The sequence below is a fragment of the Mandrillus leucophaeus genome, unplaced genomic scaffold (genome assembly GCF_000951045.1).
Source record: "Mandrillus leucophaeus isolate KB7577 unplaced genomic scaffold, Mleu.le_1.0 Scaffold61, whole genome shotgun sequence".
Taxonomy (NCBI): Eukaryota; Metazoa; Chordata; class Mammalia; order Primates; family Cercopithecidae; genus Mandrillus; species Mandrillus leucophaeus.
Genome location: NW_012106586.1, coordinates 1,795,229 through 1,809,269, shown reverse-complemented (window position 1 = coordinate 1,809,269; position 14,041 = coordinate 1,795,229). Strand labels below are relative to the sequence as shown.

Genomic DNA, 14,041 nt, shown 5'->3' with positions numbered 1-14,041 from the left:
TGGGATTACAGGCTTGAGCCACCACGCCCGGCCTAGATATGGATTCTTATGCTGAATAATAACATCTAATATCAATTTGGTGCTTTTTGGGTCAGTTCTGTTCTGAGTGCTTTCTATGTATGAGTTCATGTATTCCTCAGCAACCCTAGGACGTAGGTATTTTCATGATCATCTTGGTTTTACAGATGAGAGGTTAAGGAACTTGCCCCAAGTCACACAGCTAATGAGTGGCCAGCCCAGGTTCTGAGACTCAGGCAGTCTGGCCGGGAGCCCGGAGCCCCATCCCTCTGTGCTGTAAGGCTTCTGTATTCTAGTGTCAACTTCCAAGCTTGCAAAAGTTCTGTGCAGGCCAACAAGAAGACCTCCCCGTGGGTCTGGACTGTGTGACCAGCTCTCTGAGACTCACCCGATACCGCAGGCGAATAACCTGGTGTGGGGGCGGCTCCTCTTCACCAGCTGCAACGTCAGGCTCTCGTCCTGGAGGTGCCCATCAGATACCAGGAGAATGTTCCGTGACCCTCGAGCAGGGTACAATAAGCTAAGATATCGGAGCGTTTTCCAGAAGTCTGTGTTCCCCATGGTAGGTGTGGCCGACTGGAGGAAATGAAGTGAAAGATTATGTTCTCCTTGTTGGATACAGTCACCATTTGCTGTCATCACTGACACATCTAAGGACAGTGTAGAGAGATAGTGACACTGAAAATATTTTCTTTCCCTAATTATACACTTGTGAAACAACTAAACTTATGTCCTTTTAGTTTATTTGATGTCACGCAGTAACTATAATATTATCACCTCATGCTTATTTGATTTTTTACAGTTTCCAGAGGACTATGACGTCTACGGGAAGAAATGTCCCATCCAATCAGCTCTGGATTTGCCAGCCTGGCTGAGGCAGCTGGTCAGTCTCAGTTTGCTTAATTTTATTATTTTATTTTCTTTCTTTTTTTTTTTCTTTGAGATGGAGTCTCGCTCCGTCATTGCCCAGGCTGGAGTGCAGTGGCGCAATCTCGGCTCACTGCAACCTCCACTTCCTGGGTTCACATGATTCTCCTGCCTCAGCCTCCCAAGTGGCTGGGATTACAGGTGTCTGCCACCACACCTGGCTAATTTTTTGTATTGTAAGTAGAAAAGAGGTTTCACCATGTTGCTCAGGTTGGTCTCAAATTCCTGACCTCAGGTGATCCACCCACCTTGGCCTCCCAAAGTGCTGAGATACAGGTGTGAGCCAACACGCCCAGCATTTCTTTTCTCTTTCTTTTTGTTTTAAACCTCAACCCATTTAGATGAAGCTGGCTGCATTTCAAGGGGAAAAAAAACAAAGGACAGAAGAAAACTTCTCAAAGCTGTTAATGCTAGTTGCATTAGAGTGGTAGGACATGGGTGGTTTTTTTCTTTCTGTTCTTTTTAATTTCCAATTTTTCCTTAATGAGTTTATTATCATTTTAATTAATGAAATAAAGACCCCACCAATATACAAAAACCACAGGACTAGGGGTGCTCTGATGATGGCTTGAGGGGCCTAAGCCCTGGAGATCCCCCTAAAGCGTGGTAGGAAAAGACCCAAGAGATACAGGAAGCCTCTTGCACTCACCATGATGAACTCTGTTGCCGCGATATTGCTTGTGATATGCTTAGGATACGAAAATAACTCCTTGTAACCTGTGTAATAAGATCAGCATGAGGTGCTGCTTCCACACGTTCACTTGCTTGACCACTAACAAACAATAATGTTACTTCATACCATCACGGCTGTCGTAAAGGATGTTATATATTTATGTGTGTACCTTCCTTTTTAGAAAACTGTTTGATAATTTTAACATACAAAAGATTCACCACAGGCCAGGCATGGTGGCTCATGCCTGCAATCCCAGCACTTTGGGAGGCCGACATGGGTGGATCACCTGAGGTCAGGAGTTCAAGACCAGCCCTGGTCAACATGGTGAAACCCTGTGTCTGGTAAAAATACAAAAATTAGCTGGGTGTGGTGGTGAGCACCTGTAATCCCAGCCACTGGGGAGGCTAAGGCCAGGAGGTAGAGGTTGCAGTGAGCTGAGATCACACCACCGCATTCCAGCCTGGGCAACAAAACAAGACTCTGTCTCCAAAAAAAAAAAAAAAATCACCACACTATTTTTCTAAATAATACATCATAGAGCATTCAAACTGTGGTGCTTTACTATGCAAAATGTTGAGTCGAATTCCATGTGTACATGCAGATCGCTTGTGCAAAGGTGCAGGGCATTGCAATGGCCTGAGCAGCTTGGCCCCTGGAAGACCACAGTCTCTGCTCATGCCCTTTGCACTCCCCATGCTTGTCCGACCTTGGTCCCAGCAGCAGCAGAAGACCGTACCTCTGGGGAAAAGGGGCTGGGCCTTCTGCTGAATGGCACAGAGGATAAGAATCAATAGGACAGGACTGTCCCCTCAGTCCACTCTATGCACCTCTCATCCCCAGAGGTGCTGCCTTCTGGTGGCTGAGATGTCCCTGGGCCCCACCTGGAGGGTGGCACTACCTCCCTTCTAGCGGTGCTGGCTGGATGCTTCCTGAGACCATTCCTTCCAGATTTTCTATGACTGTGCTGATGGCAAATGTTTTGTCCTTAGACTTGGGACCTCCTACTCAACAGACCAAGGGTTTTGCATTTGGTTCAGTTGCTAATGCAACAGTAGCATTTATATCTCACTTACTGTGGAACAGCCACAGTTTAAAAATCCTTTACATATATTAGCTCAATCCTCCTCACAGCAACACTGTGAGTTAGGGACAATTATCCTCAGATCGCAGATGAGGAAACGGAGGCACCAGAAGTTCAAGTAGCACACCCAAGGTGACACAGAGCCTGTGAGTGGTACAGCTGGAATCTGGACCTAGGGGGTCCAGCTCCAGAGCTCTTGTTCTTCAGTTTCATACTAGGCTGCTCCTCACTGCACAGGCGGGATCAGGCACCCACAGCTGTCAGTTCTACAGAGCGTGATTCACATGTGGGGGAAGCACACGCAGGACCAGGGCCAAAGCGCACTCACCTGTGCCGAACTGGATAATGTTTACTTTTTGCTTCTCACCCACCAAGGACAGCGCATGCAAGGCAATTTGCTTGGCTTGCAAAAATGTCACACCCTCCATGGAACTGGAGCAGTCAAGACAAATAATCACTTCGCTCTCATTGGCTAGGTCAGGGAGGTGGACATCAAGATCGGGTTGAAAGACAAGCATGCAAGCCTGAAAGAAGAAAGAAGGTGCTGGACTGGAGCTTCTTGTCACTTCAACTGGAAAAGGTCTACTTAGAAAACTCCAAAACTTTCTAGTGAGGTAAACTAATGCTATGAAAATAGAAAGAATGAGATGTAATTAACAACAAGATGGCCTACTAGGAGTTCCAGTCAAAAGTAGAATGTTAGAACTGGGAGTCTCCAATGGAGAAGACATAAACTTCTGAGAGATCAAGAATTAATATCTGAAAAATCATATAGCATCAACATTATAGAACAAATATATATATATATGTATATCTCATACACACTATTCTAAGAGGAATATACATGCCATTGTGATTACTAAAATACACACACATAACTTTTGTTCCATTAATTAACCAATACTTAACTACTATCACATAAGTTTCCTTTTTTTTTTGAGACAGGGTCTCCCTCTGTTGTCCAGGCTGGCATGCAGTGGCACGATCACAGTTCACTTTAACCTCAACCTCCTGGACTCAAGCGATCGCCCTGCCTCAGCCTCCTGAGAAGCTGAAACCACAGGTGGGTGTGACCACACCTGGCTAATTTTTTTTCTTAATTTTTTATAGAGACAAGGTCTCACTATGTTTCCCAGCCTGGTTTCAAACTCCTGGGCTCAAGTGATCCACCTGCCTTGGCCTCCCAAAGTGCTGGGATTACAGGTGTGAGCCACTGCACCTGGCCTAAGTTTCTATTTTCATTTTAACTTAGGAAGAGACTCTTTGTCACAGCCACACAAAATGATCTTATTACCAACCACAAGTAATTGCTTATTTGTTTTTCCAGTATCAGTATTTTAAAAGTATAAAAAGTATACAGAATACCCAACGTAATGTCTGATAGAACATGTTCTTTTGGTGGAGCTTAAGGTAAAAATGCCAATATGTACAGGCAAATCATCCACATAAGGGTTTTGGACGAAACGTCAGAAGTTTACAATACTTGATATCATAAATATTTTTAGTTGTAGAATCTTGGGATGTGAGAGTTCATTTTGTAATGCTAGTTTTTCAAGACAATCAATAATTTGCAAGTTTAACCAGCTTATTCTGAAACGTTTTTTCAATAGCGTCTCCTATTTCTAAGCAAAAAGGAGTATACCTCGCTTTCTTTTTCTGGATGTTTTTCAACCCACATTCTTGGGAGATAGGCATCAGACAAACCGATGTGGAGAGAAAATCCACTGCTGTCTAACGAGCTGCCTTCCATGGTGCTGATGACAGCTTTGCAATCTGTGCGCTGCAAAACAAACACCACCACAACAAGGTGAGTAATGGAGTAACACCATATTAGCCGTCTGCACTTACCTGTCACAGAACAAACCCTTGCACAGCTTACATAACTCTATTAAGAATCAACAAAGGCCGGGCGCGGTGGCTCAAGCCTGTAATCCCAGCACTTTGGGAGGCCGAGACGGGCGGATCACGAGGTCAGGAGATCGAGACCATCCTGGCTAACACGGTGAAACCCCATCTCTACTAAAAAAAAGTACAAAAAACTAGCCGGGCGAGGTGGTGGGCGCCTGTGGTCCCAGCTACTCGGGAGGCTGAGGCAGGAGAATGGCGTGAACCCAGGAGACAGAGCTTGCAGTGAGCTGAGATCCGGCCACTGCACTCCAGCCTGGGCGACAGAGCGAGACTCCGTCTCAAAAAAAAAAAAAAAAAGAATCAACAAAGTAGTGGTAAATTCCAAAATAATGAAATACAGGCTGGGTGTGGTGGCTCATGCCTGTAATTTCAGCGTTTTGGGAGGCCGAGGCGGGTGGATCACCTGAGGTCAGGAGTTTGAGGCCAGCCTGGCGAAACCCTGCCTCTACTAAAAATACAAAAAATTAGCCGGGCGTGGTGGCGGGAGCCTGTAATCCCAGCTACTCAGGAGGCTGAGGTAGGAGAATCGCTTGAACCCAGGAGGTGGAGGTTGCAGTGAGCCAAGATCGCACCACTGCACTCCAGCCTGGGTAACAAGAGCAAAACTCCATCTAAAAAAAAAAAAACCACACATACAAAACAAAACAAAGAAACCAAAATAACAAAATGCAGGTTTTAGAAGACCATGAGCATATTAGTCACCCTTCTGCAATCCTAAGGTTGATTCACACAGTCAAATTTAGGTACGTGTGAGACAGTCTCAAACCCCGGATCCAAAGATTATGGATCTGCCCATTCAGTTAGACTTATCTGGGTATAGCAGATGGCACATCAGATAAGGATCCCTTGAGCCCAGGAGTTTGAGATAAGCCTGGGCAACATGGTGAGACCCTGTCTCTACAATCTTTTTTTTCTTTTTATTAGCCAGGTGTGGTGGCACAGGCCTGTAGCCCTAGCTACTCAGGAGCCTGAAGCAGGAGGATTGTTTGAGCCAAGGAGGTCAAGGATGAAGTGAGCCATGACTGCACCACTGTACTCTAGTCTGGGTGACAGATACAAGACCCTGTCTCAAAAAACAAAACTAAACAAACAAGAAAACTCATAATATTATACATTTCTTGGCTCAGTGATAAACATCATTTACATAATAAACACTGACTATTGTGAAACAGGTCTTTTGGAATAAAGGGGAGCGGAAAAGTAGGGAGTGAGGTGGGTGGAGGGGGCAAGAGCTACACATCCAACTTCCATAACAGGAAGTCAAAAGATAATTTCTGAAACAGGTGAATCAAGAAAAATCATTAAAAATTAATATTTAAAAATTGGAGGCAAAATGAAAGAAATACCTCAAATATTCCAAGTGATTCACTGTCTCTGGAAACTGGTCTGGGAAGAATCAGGGGCAGGAGTGCTGCTGCTTGTTAGAAGCTTTTGTTAGCATTATTTCACTTTGAAACCACGTGCATGCATTGCTTTGATAAGATAAAAGTAGGGTTAAAATAAGAGCTCTTAACAAATAAAAGATGCACTAACCTTTTGTTTCAGTTCATGTGTATCACTGAAAATGAATTCAATCACATACGGCATCTCAATAGACATAGTCAAAGAGAAGCTACCAAAAATGAAGAGAAAGTTGTCTCAGTCTATGATCTGAAATTTCTATCTGAAATTATTTCAAACAATTCTAAATGGAAATTTAAACCAGAAAACTAATATACATTGAATGATTAATTGACAGGTTTTATATTTTAGGTACTAACCTTTGCTTTGTTCCTATTTCTTTTATACAAATCTTCTCTACTGTATCCTGTTAAAAGAAAAACATATTTGTATAACTAAGCATATATTAAGTTTCACAATGAGACTCTAAACTGAATGTAATCTTGGCAAGGACACAACTGTCAGCAAGACAGCTGGTTTCACTTTCAAGTAGAGAAACACAAAGTTTGCTCATGGAATGACAGGAACTTCTAAAATACAACTGACCATTTTGACAGAGATTTTAAAACTCTACATATGTCTGTGTATATATATACACACACACACATTTTATACATGTGCTGTACATACAAAGTAGGAAGTTTGGAGGGATATACCAAAGCATTAACTAGTAGCTATCTCTGGGCGATGGGATAAAGGATGATTTTAATTTTTTTATTTTGGCTTATTTGTATTCTCTGTGCTTACCTAGTTCTTCATGATGAACATGCACTACAGATATAACATGTTTGGAGTGATTAAGCAGAATAACAATATGCTTATTGATCATATCTGTATCTTTTATTCTTTTCATTTTATACACATAATGTATCTAAATGCATGTCAGTAAAATTGACTTTATGCCTAAAAGATTATTTTACATGCTTTTCTCCCCATGCATAAATTCCTCCACAGCCCTCCACTACCCTCCCTCCACTGCTGCCAAAATGCTTTTTCAAATTTTATGCGTACAAACCTGAAGGTTTTCATTCAAAGCCTTGTCCTGTTGCCAGGGCGCTACGGTGGCGGGCGTGAAGAAGACACCGACAGTGCTCAGGATGCTGAGTTCTGTGATGTAGGTAATTTTTATAAGGACCTTAGCCTTAGGGGGTAAGTTTCCAACACTTACAGTAAAAACATCCTGAAACAGAAACATATGACTTAGTGCGCAACTTGAAAGCATACTCATTACATGCCAGCTAACTCCATGTACTTCTTAAGGAACTTGAACAACAACCTGCCAAATTCTTCCTCAGAAAAACAGTAATAAAACCTAAAAGACACATTGGTGAGGCTAGCAGAGAATCCTGGAGCCATTTACCAGTGATGGGTACAGGGTGATGTCTGCGGCAGGCAGACGGAGAGGGGCCCCCTTGGCAGCTGAACTGGGAAGAGGCACTCATGGACTCTGCCCCGGGGGCTCCGATGTGTGAGCTCCCTGCACAAGTGGGCCCTGCTGCACAGACAGCCTCCACAAAGCCCTTTCTTGAAGACCCTCCCTGACCTCCACGGCACCCAACACCACTTTTGCCAGCAGCTGTAGAACAGGGCCGTTTTTTCTAAGCTTGGCCCTTGCTTAATTGTTTTACCCTATGGTAATTTCTCATGTTATTTTTACTTTTATTTATTTATTTTTTAGAGATAGGATCTTGCTCTGTCATCCAGGCTGGAGGGCAGTGGTGCAGTCATAGCTTAATGTAGCCTTGAAACCCCAGGTCTAAGCCATCCTCCTAAGTAGCTGGGACTACAGACACGCACTACTATGCCTGGCTGATTTTTAAATAGTTTTGTACAGATGGGGTTGCCCAGGCTGGTCTCAAACTCCAGGCCTCAAGTGACCCACCTTGTGCTCCCAAAGTGCTGGGATTACAGGTGTGAGCTACCACACCCAGACTATCATGTTATTTTTAAATAAAAAGTCTTCAGCTTTCTTTTAATGGGATGTTGATAATCACTATACAAGGCGGCAACCCCATGACTAGCTAGTGCAGAAAAAAGAGGCTAGATGCATTTTTTTCTGATAACTACGCAGAGATCCTCTCAACATCCCCAACTATGTTCACCATTCTAACTGACCACACTATCATGAAAATTTTCTATATTTAGATTAGAATTAATTTAGGCTTAAAGGTTAAATTGTTACTTTTGACATCAAAGACATCCATTTACAGGATGGAAATAAATAATAAAGAGGTGATTATTAAATACTTAATAGTGCTAGCCCTTAAAAGAAATGTATGTATAAACACCTGGGGTTCATTTGAGAGACTGCCACTTAATAGAGTGGGATTGAAGTTCTGTTTCTGGGCAGGATATAGATGGATGCAGATAATGTCACTTCTGTTATAACACACCAGGCAATCTACAAAATCATAACTTGTCTTGAACTCATCAACCAAGAGAACTGAATTCCAAAGAGGGGACAGATGGGACACAGGAACTGTGTGAAATCCTCCCGGCTGAGAGTGGGTAAGCTTGCTGGTTTAGAATTGGGAGCTCCTGACCCAAGGGGAGTTTGCATTCTCTCACAGGCATTTCCCCACATCCCCACAGCCTTCCATTGGGCCCACTGGAAAGGCTGGGCAGGACAGGAGACCAAGGGGGAGCACCTCTCAGTGGAGCAGGTGTGGGGCCACTTCCCTGGATCCTTTTTGCTCCCCCACATGAAGCAAAAGCCTCCAGCTGCTGGGGGAGGGGCAGCAAACTGTCACTTCCAGAGCTGCAGGGAAGGGGCAGAAATAAACCAGGGATCGATCAGAAAAGCCTTCCTTACTAGCCCCGTGCCCAGGTGCTTGAAGAGTTTCTTTTCTTTTCTTTTTCTGTTCCACTGCTTCAGAGAGGAACAGCCACCTCCCCATGGGGCAGGGGATGACACCCTCCTAGGCCCAGGACCCTGCACTAGTACAAAGCAGGGGTTGCTACAACTGGAGGAAAGGCAGGAAACTGTCCCCCAAACAACTCTTAACAGACACAAGGCAGAATTTGGCTGCCACTAAGGTAGGACAACGAACGGAAGTGCTAAGAAGTTCCCACCCTAAGGTCCAGGACTGCAGGCCCTGCCTAAGACTGAGGCTGAACCAGAAGAATGCCCCTGCCCCACCAGGAGCCTAGTACAGCACATCAAGCAACAGCAGCCTAGCACTGGGGGAGGGAAAGAGTTGCTGTAACCACCTCTGTCGGACAGTGTGCAGGGTCTGCTGAAAGCTGGGGGCAGAGAATGAACCTCAGTAAGAATAGTACCGGATCCAGGACCCAAGAGGCACAAGGTAGTGGCAGTCCACCACTAGAGGAATTTGAGACTGAGAGTAATAATAACAATAGAGAGTAATGATAACAACAGCAGAACTCAAACTCAGCTCTTCAGCCCCTTCAGCTCTTCAACCCCTGCACTAGTCTGAAAGAACAGGAGTAGCCATTTCTGGGCATAAATGCCATTTATTTCCGTCTCTCTTCTTTTATGAACAATGTCCAACATTCAATCACAAATTCCAAAATACACACATTTTTAAAAAGCAAGGAAAAAATGACCCAATGTCAAGATAAAGCAATTAACAGGCAGATCCAGAGATAACCATGACAATGCAACAGACAGCACTATGATTAATATATGAAAAAACATACAGAAAAGGTGAGGAATACATATGAATAGATGGAACCTTTCATTAGAGATACTGAATTATATTTTTAAATGTCAAAAATGCTAGAAACAAATACACTATCAAAGTTGAAGGATTTGACAAGCCCATCAGCTGACAATAGCTGAGAAAAGAATGAATGAACTTGAAGCTAGGTCAATAGAAATTATCCAAAATAAAATGCAACAAGAAATAAAAGTGAAAACACAGAGCTCTAAAAGCTGTGGTGCAATATCAAATATGGTCTAACATATATGTATTGAAGTCTCAGAAGGAGAAAGAGACAGAGAGAATGAGGGAGAAGAAATATTTCAATAGATAAGGGTCAAGACTGTCCCAAAATGAATGTGAGACAATCCAAACTCAGAGAAATCCAAGCAAAATAAGCAATACATTTTAAAAATAACATAAACACATCATAATCAAACCACTGAAAACCAAAGATAAAGAGAATATTGAAGATAGCTTGAGAAAAAAGATACCTTCACATATAGAAGAACAACACAAGAATTAGAGCTGACTTCTGGTCAGAAATCATATAAGCCAGAAGACAATAAAGCAACATATTTAAAATGCTGAAAGGAAAACAAATAAACTGTCACCTAGAATCCCATACTCAGCAAAAAATATTTTTCAAAAATGAAGGTGAAAGATTCTGTGAGATAAAAGAGGAACGCACTCCTCGCTAGCACACTTGCACTAGAAAAAGAAAATAAAGAAAACTCTTCGAACAGAAGGAAGATTTCTTTGTATCTGTACAAAGAAATGAAGAGCACCAGAAACGGTAAAAATGAGAATAAATGTAGAGACATTTCCCCTTATTTTTAATTGCTTTAAAATATAGTTGATCATCACACAAACAGAACTAAAGACAAAAGCCACATGATTACCTCACTAGACACAGAAAAGGTCTTTGTACAATTCAACATCCCTTTATGTTAAAAACTCTCAGTTAACCAGGTATTCATGGAACATATCTCAAAATAATAAGGGTCATTAATGACAAACCCACAGCCAATATCATACTGAATGGTCAAAAGCTGGAAGCATTCCCTTTGAAAACCGGCACAACACAAGGATACCTTCTCTCACCACTCCTATTCAATATAGTATTCAAAGTTCTGGCCAGGGCAATCAGGCAAGATAAAGAAAATAAAGATTATTCAAATAGGAGGAGAGGAAGTCAAACTACCTCTGTTTGCAGATGACAAGATCGTATATCTAGAAAACCCCATTGTCTCAGCCCAAAAGCTTCTTAAGCTGATAAGCAACTTCAGCAAAATCTCAGGATACAAAATCAATGTGCAAAAGTCACAAGCATTCCTATACACCAACAACAGACAAGCAGAGAAGCAAATCATGAATGAACTCCCATTCACAATTGCTACAAAGAGAATAAAACACATAGGAATACAGCTAACAAGGGAAGTGAAGGACCTCTTCAAGGAGAACTATAAACCACTGCTCAAGGCAATCAGAGAGGACACAAACAAATGGAGAAACATCCATGCTCACGGATAGGAGAATAAACATCATGAAAATGCCCATACTGCCCAAAGTAATGTATAGCTTCAATGCTACTCCCATTAAACTACCATTGACATTCTTCACAGAATTAGAAAACACTACGTTAAAATTCATATGGAACCAAAAAAGAGCCTGTATAGCCAAGACAGTCCTAAGCAAAAAGAACAAAGCTGGAGGCATCACACTACCAGACTTCACACTATACTATAAGGCTACAGTAAACAAAACAGCAAGGTGTAAGTACAAAAATAGACACATAGACCAACGGAACAGAATAGAGATCTCAGAAGTAACACCACACATCTACAACTGTCTGATCTTCAACAAACCTGACAAAAACAAGCAATGGGGAAAGGATTCCCTATTTAATGAATGGTGCTGGGGAAACTGGCTAGCCATATGCAGAAAATTAAAACTGGACCCCTTCCTTAAACTTACACAAAAAATAATTCAACATGGATTAAAGACTTAAATATAAAACCAAAAACTATAAAAATTGTAGAAGAAAATCTAGGCAATACCATTCAGGACATAGGCATGGTCAAAGATTTTATGAGGAAAACATCAAAAGCAATTGCAGCAAAAGCAAAAAACTGACAAATGGGATCTAATTAAACTAAAGAGCTTCTGCACAGCAAAACAAACTATCATCAGAGTGAACAGATAACCTACAGAATGAGAGAAAATTTTTGCAATCTATCCATCTGACAAAAGTCTAATATCCAGAACCTACAAGGAACTTAAACAAATTTACAAGAAAGAAAACAACTCCATTAAAAAGTGGGCAAAGGACATGAACAGACACTTCTCAAAAGAACACATTTATGTGGCCAAAAAAACATAAGAAAAAAAACTCAACATCACTAATCATTAGAGAAATGCAAATCAAAACCACAATGAGATACCATCTCATGCCAGGCAGAATGGCAATTGTTAAAAAATCCAACAGATGCTGGCAAGGCTGTGGAGAAATAGGAATGCTTTTAGTCTGTTGGTGGGAATGTAAATTATTTCAACCATTGTGGAAGACAGTGTGGTCTTCCTCAGAGACCTAGAACCAGAAATACCATTTGATCCACCAATCCCATTACTAATGGGTATATACCCAGAGAAATGGAAATCATTCCATTATAAAGATACATGCACGTTTATATTCGTTGCAGCACTATTCACAATAGCAAAGACATGGAATCAACCCAAATGCCCATCAATGATAGACTGGATAAAGAAAATGTGGTACCTATGTACCATGGAATACCATGCAGCCATAAAAAGGAATGAGACCATGTCCTTTGCAGGAACATGGATGAAACTGGAAGCCATTATCCTCACAAACTAACACAGGAACAGAAAACTAAACGCAGGATGTTCTTACTTATAAGTGGGAGCTGAACAATGAGAACACATGGACACAGGGAGGGGAAGAACACACACTGGGGCCTGTTGGGGGGCTGGGGGAGGGAGAGCATCAGGATAAACAGCTACTGCATGTGGGGCTTAATACCTGGGTGAGGGGTTGACAGGTGCAGCAAACCTCCATGGCACACGTTTACCTATGTAACAAACCTGCACGTCCTGCACATGTATCCCACAACTTAAAAAAAAAGAATAGTTGAATATATAACAACACATTGTAGGATTTACAATATATGAAGAAATAAAATACATGACAACAATATCACAAAGGATATGGGAAAAAAATGAACGTATACTGGTTGTAATGTATTCTGGTTGTAAGGTTCTTACGTATGTAGTAGTATAATATAGGCTGTATGCGGTAAGTTAAAAATGTATATAGTAGTAAACCCTAAAGCAGTGCTGACCAATGTAACTTTCTATGATGATAAAAATGGTCTATCTATGCACTAAGTTATTATAAGATAGCCACTGGCCACATGAAACATTTTATTTTATATTTAAATGTAAATATCCACATATAATAAGTGGCTACCATATTTAACATATATTTAACATGTGGCTTTAGAGCAACAATCAAAACTTTAATTTTTTTATTTTTTGGGACAGGGTCTCACTTTGTTGCCCAGGCTGTGCAGTGGCGCCATTATGGGTCATGGTGGCCTCGACTTCTCGGGCTTAAGTAATCCTCCCACCTCAGCCCCTTAAGTAGCTGGGACTACAGGCATGCATCACCACACCCAGCTAATTTTTGTATTTTTTGTAGATTTGGGGTTTCACCATGTCATCCAAGCTGGTCTTGAACTCCTGGGCTCAAGTGATCTATCTCAGCCTCCCAAAGTGTTGGGATTACAGGCATGAGCAACCACACCTGGCCAACAATCAAAACTTTTTAAGAGAGACATAACTGGCCAGGCGCGGTGGCTCACGTCTGTAATCCCAGCACTTTGGGAGGCAGAGGCAGGAGGATCACTTGAGGTTAGGGGTTTGAGACCAGCCTAGCCAACATGGTGAAACCCTGTCTCTACTAAAAACACAAAAATTAGCTGGGTGTCGTGTGTGCCTGTAGTCCCAGCTACTTGGGAGGCTGGGGCAGGAGAATCACTCAAACTGGGAGGCAGAGGTTGCAGTGAGCCAAAATCACGCCACTGCACTCCAGCCTGGGTGAGAGTGAGACTCTGCCTCAAAAAATAAATAAATAAATAAATAAATAAATAAAAGATAGAATAAGCCAATAATGGAGATACAATGGAATCATTTAAAAAACAATACAAGAGAAAGCAGGAAAAGAGAGGGAAAGGAACAAAGAACAAATGGTACAAATAGAAAACAACTAGCAAGATGGTAGATATAACTCCAACCAGACCAGTAATTGTA

General features: G+C 41.9%; 1 protein-coding gene across 1 annotated transcript in view; it reads right to left on the bottom strand.

The window, feature by feature from the left end:
* PARP4 (poly (ADP-ribose) polymerase family, member 4) overlaps positions 1-14,041 on the bottom strand; it is a 122,160-nt gene that overhangs the window by 42,077 nt on the left and 66,042 nt on the right. The window contains exons 18-24 of the mRNA XM_011999941.1: positions 7,063-7,227; positions 6,368-6,414; positions 6,141-6,219; positions 4,342-4,479; positions 3,028-3,223; positions 1,595-1,662; positions 407-594 (exon numbers count right to left, since the gene is read on the bottom strand). Of these exons, the coding sequence (XP_011855331.1) occupies positions 407-594; positions 1,595-1,662; positions 3,028-3,223; positions 4,342-4,479; positions 6,141-6,219; positions 6,368-6,414; positions 7,063-7,227 (881 nt within the window). The remainder of the gene's footprint in view (positions 1-406; positions 595-1,594; positions 1,663-3,027; positions 3,224-4,341; positions 4,480-6,140; positions 6,220-6,367; positions 6,415-7,062; positions 7,228-14,041) is intronic.